This window comes from Nestor notabilis, unplaced genomic scaffold (genome assembly GCF_000696875.1).
Source record: "Nestor notabilis isolate BGI_N333 unplaced genomic scaffold, ASM69687v1 scaffold20142, whole genome shotgun sequence".
NCBI classification, from domain to species: domain Eukaryota; kingdom Metazoa; phylum Chordata; class Aves; order Psittaciformes; family Psittacidae; genus Nestor; species Nestor notabilis.
In genome coordinates this window covers 1-437 of record NW_009918120.1, presented here as the reverse complement: position 1 = coordinate 437, position 437 = coordinate 1, and the positions used below count along the sequence as shown (strand labels likewise).

Genomic DNA, 437 nt, shown 5'->3' with positions numbered 1-437 from the left:
CCGTCCCTGCAAGTGTGCACAGCCCGTTGAGCCGAGTCCTCAGTGCCAGGGGTTAGTGGTGGCCTTGGCAGTGCTGGGAACGGTTGGACTTGATCATCTTAAAGGTCTTTTACAATCGGGTTGATTCTGTGATTTCCCCAGGGAGCAGCATCAAGAAAAAGCTCTTTGAAAGGGTTTTGAAGGGTTCCTTTGAAGGGGAGGTGCTGGCATGGCTGGGAAACTGCTCTGGATGGGGGCTGAGGTGGGACACGCTGCTGACCCCTGCTGTGTCCCCCCCAGGCAGTGTGTGGCTGTGTTCCAGCCGGCTTCTTCGACGTCCTCACCTGGCTCGGGTACTGCAACAGCACCATGAACCCCATCATCTACCCGCTCTTCATGAGGGACTTCAAGAGGGCCATGGGCAAATACCTGCCGTGCTGCCGGCGCTCCGGGGAGCC

At 58.4% G+C, this 437-nt stretch overlaps 1 protein-coding gene across 1 annotated transcript in view; it reads left to right on the top strand.

Moving 5' to 3' along the window:
• The window catches only part of HTR6 (5-hydroxytryptamine (serotonin) receptor 6, G protein-coupled), a gene marked incomplete at its 3' end in the record, with an annotated part of 2,951 nt that extends 2,522 nt beyond the window's left edge, over nt 1-429 (top strand). The window contains exon 3 of the mRNA XM_010009561.1: nt 280-429. Within this exon, the coding sequence (XP_010007863.1) occupies nt 280-429 (150 nt within the window). The remainder of the gene's footprint in view (nt 1-279) is intronic.
• Between the last annotated feature and the right edge of the window lie 8 nt (nt 430-437).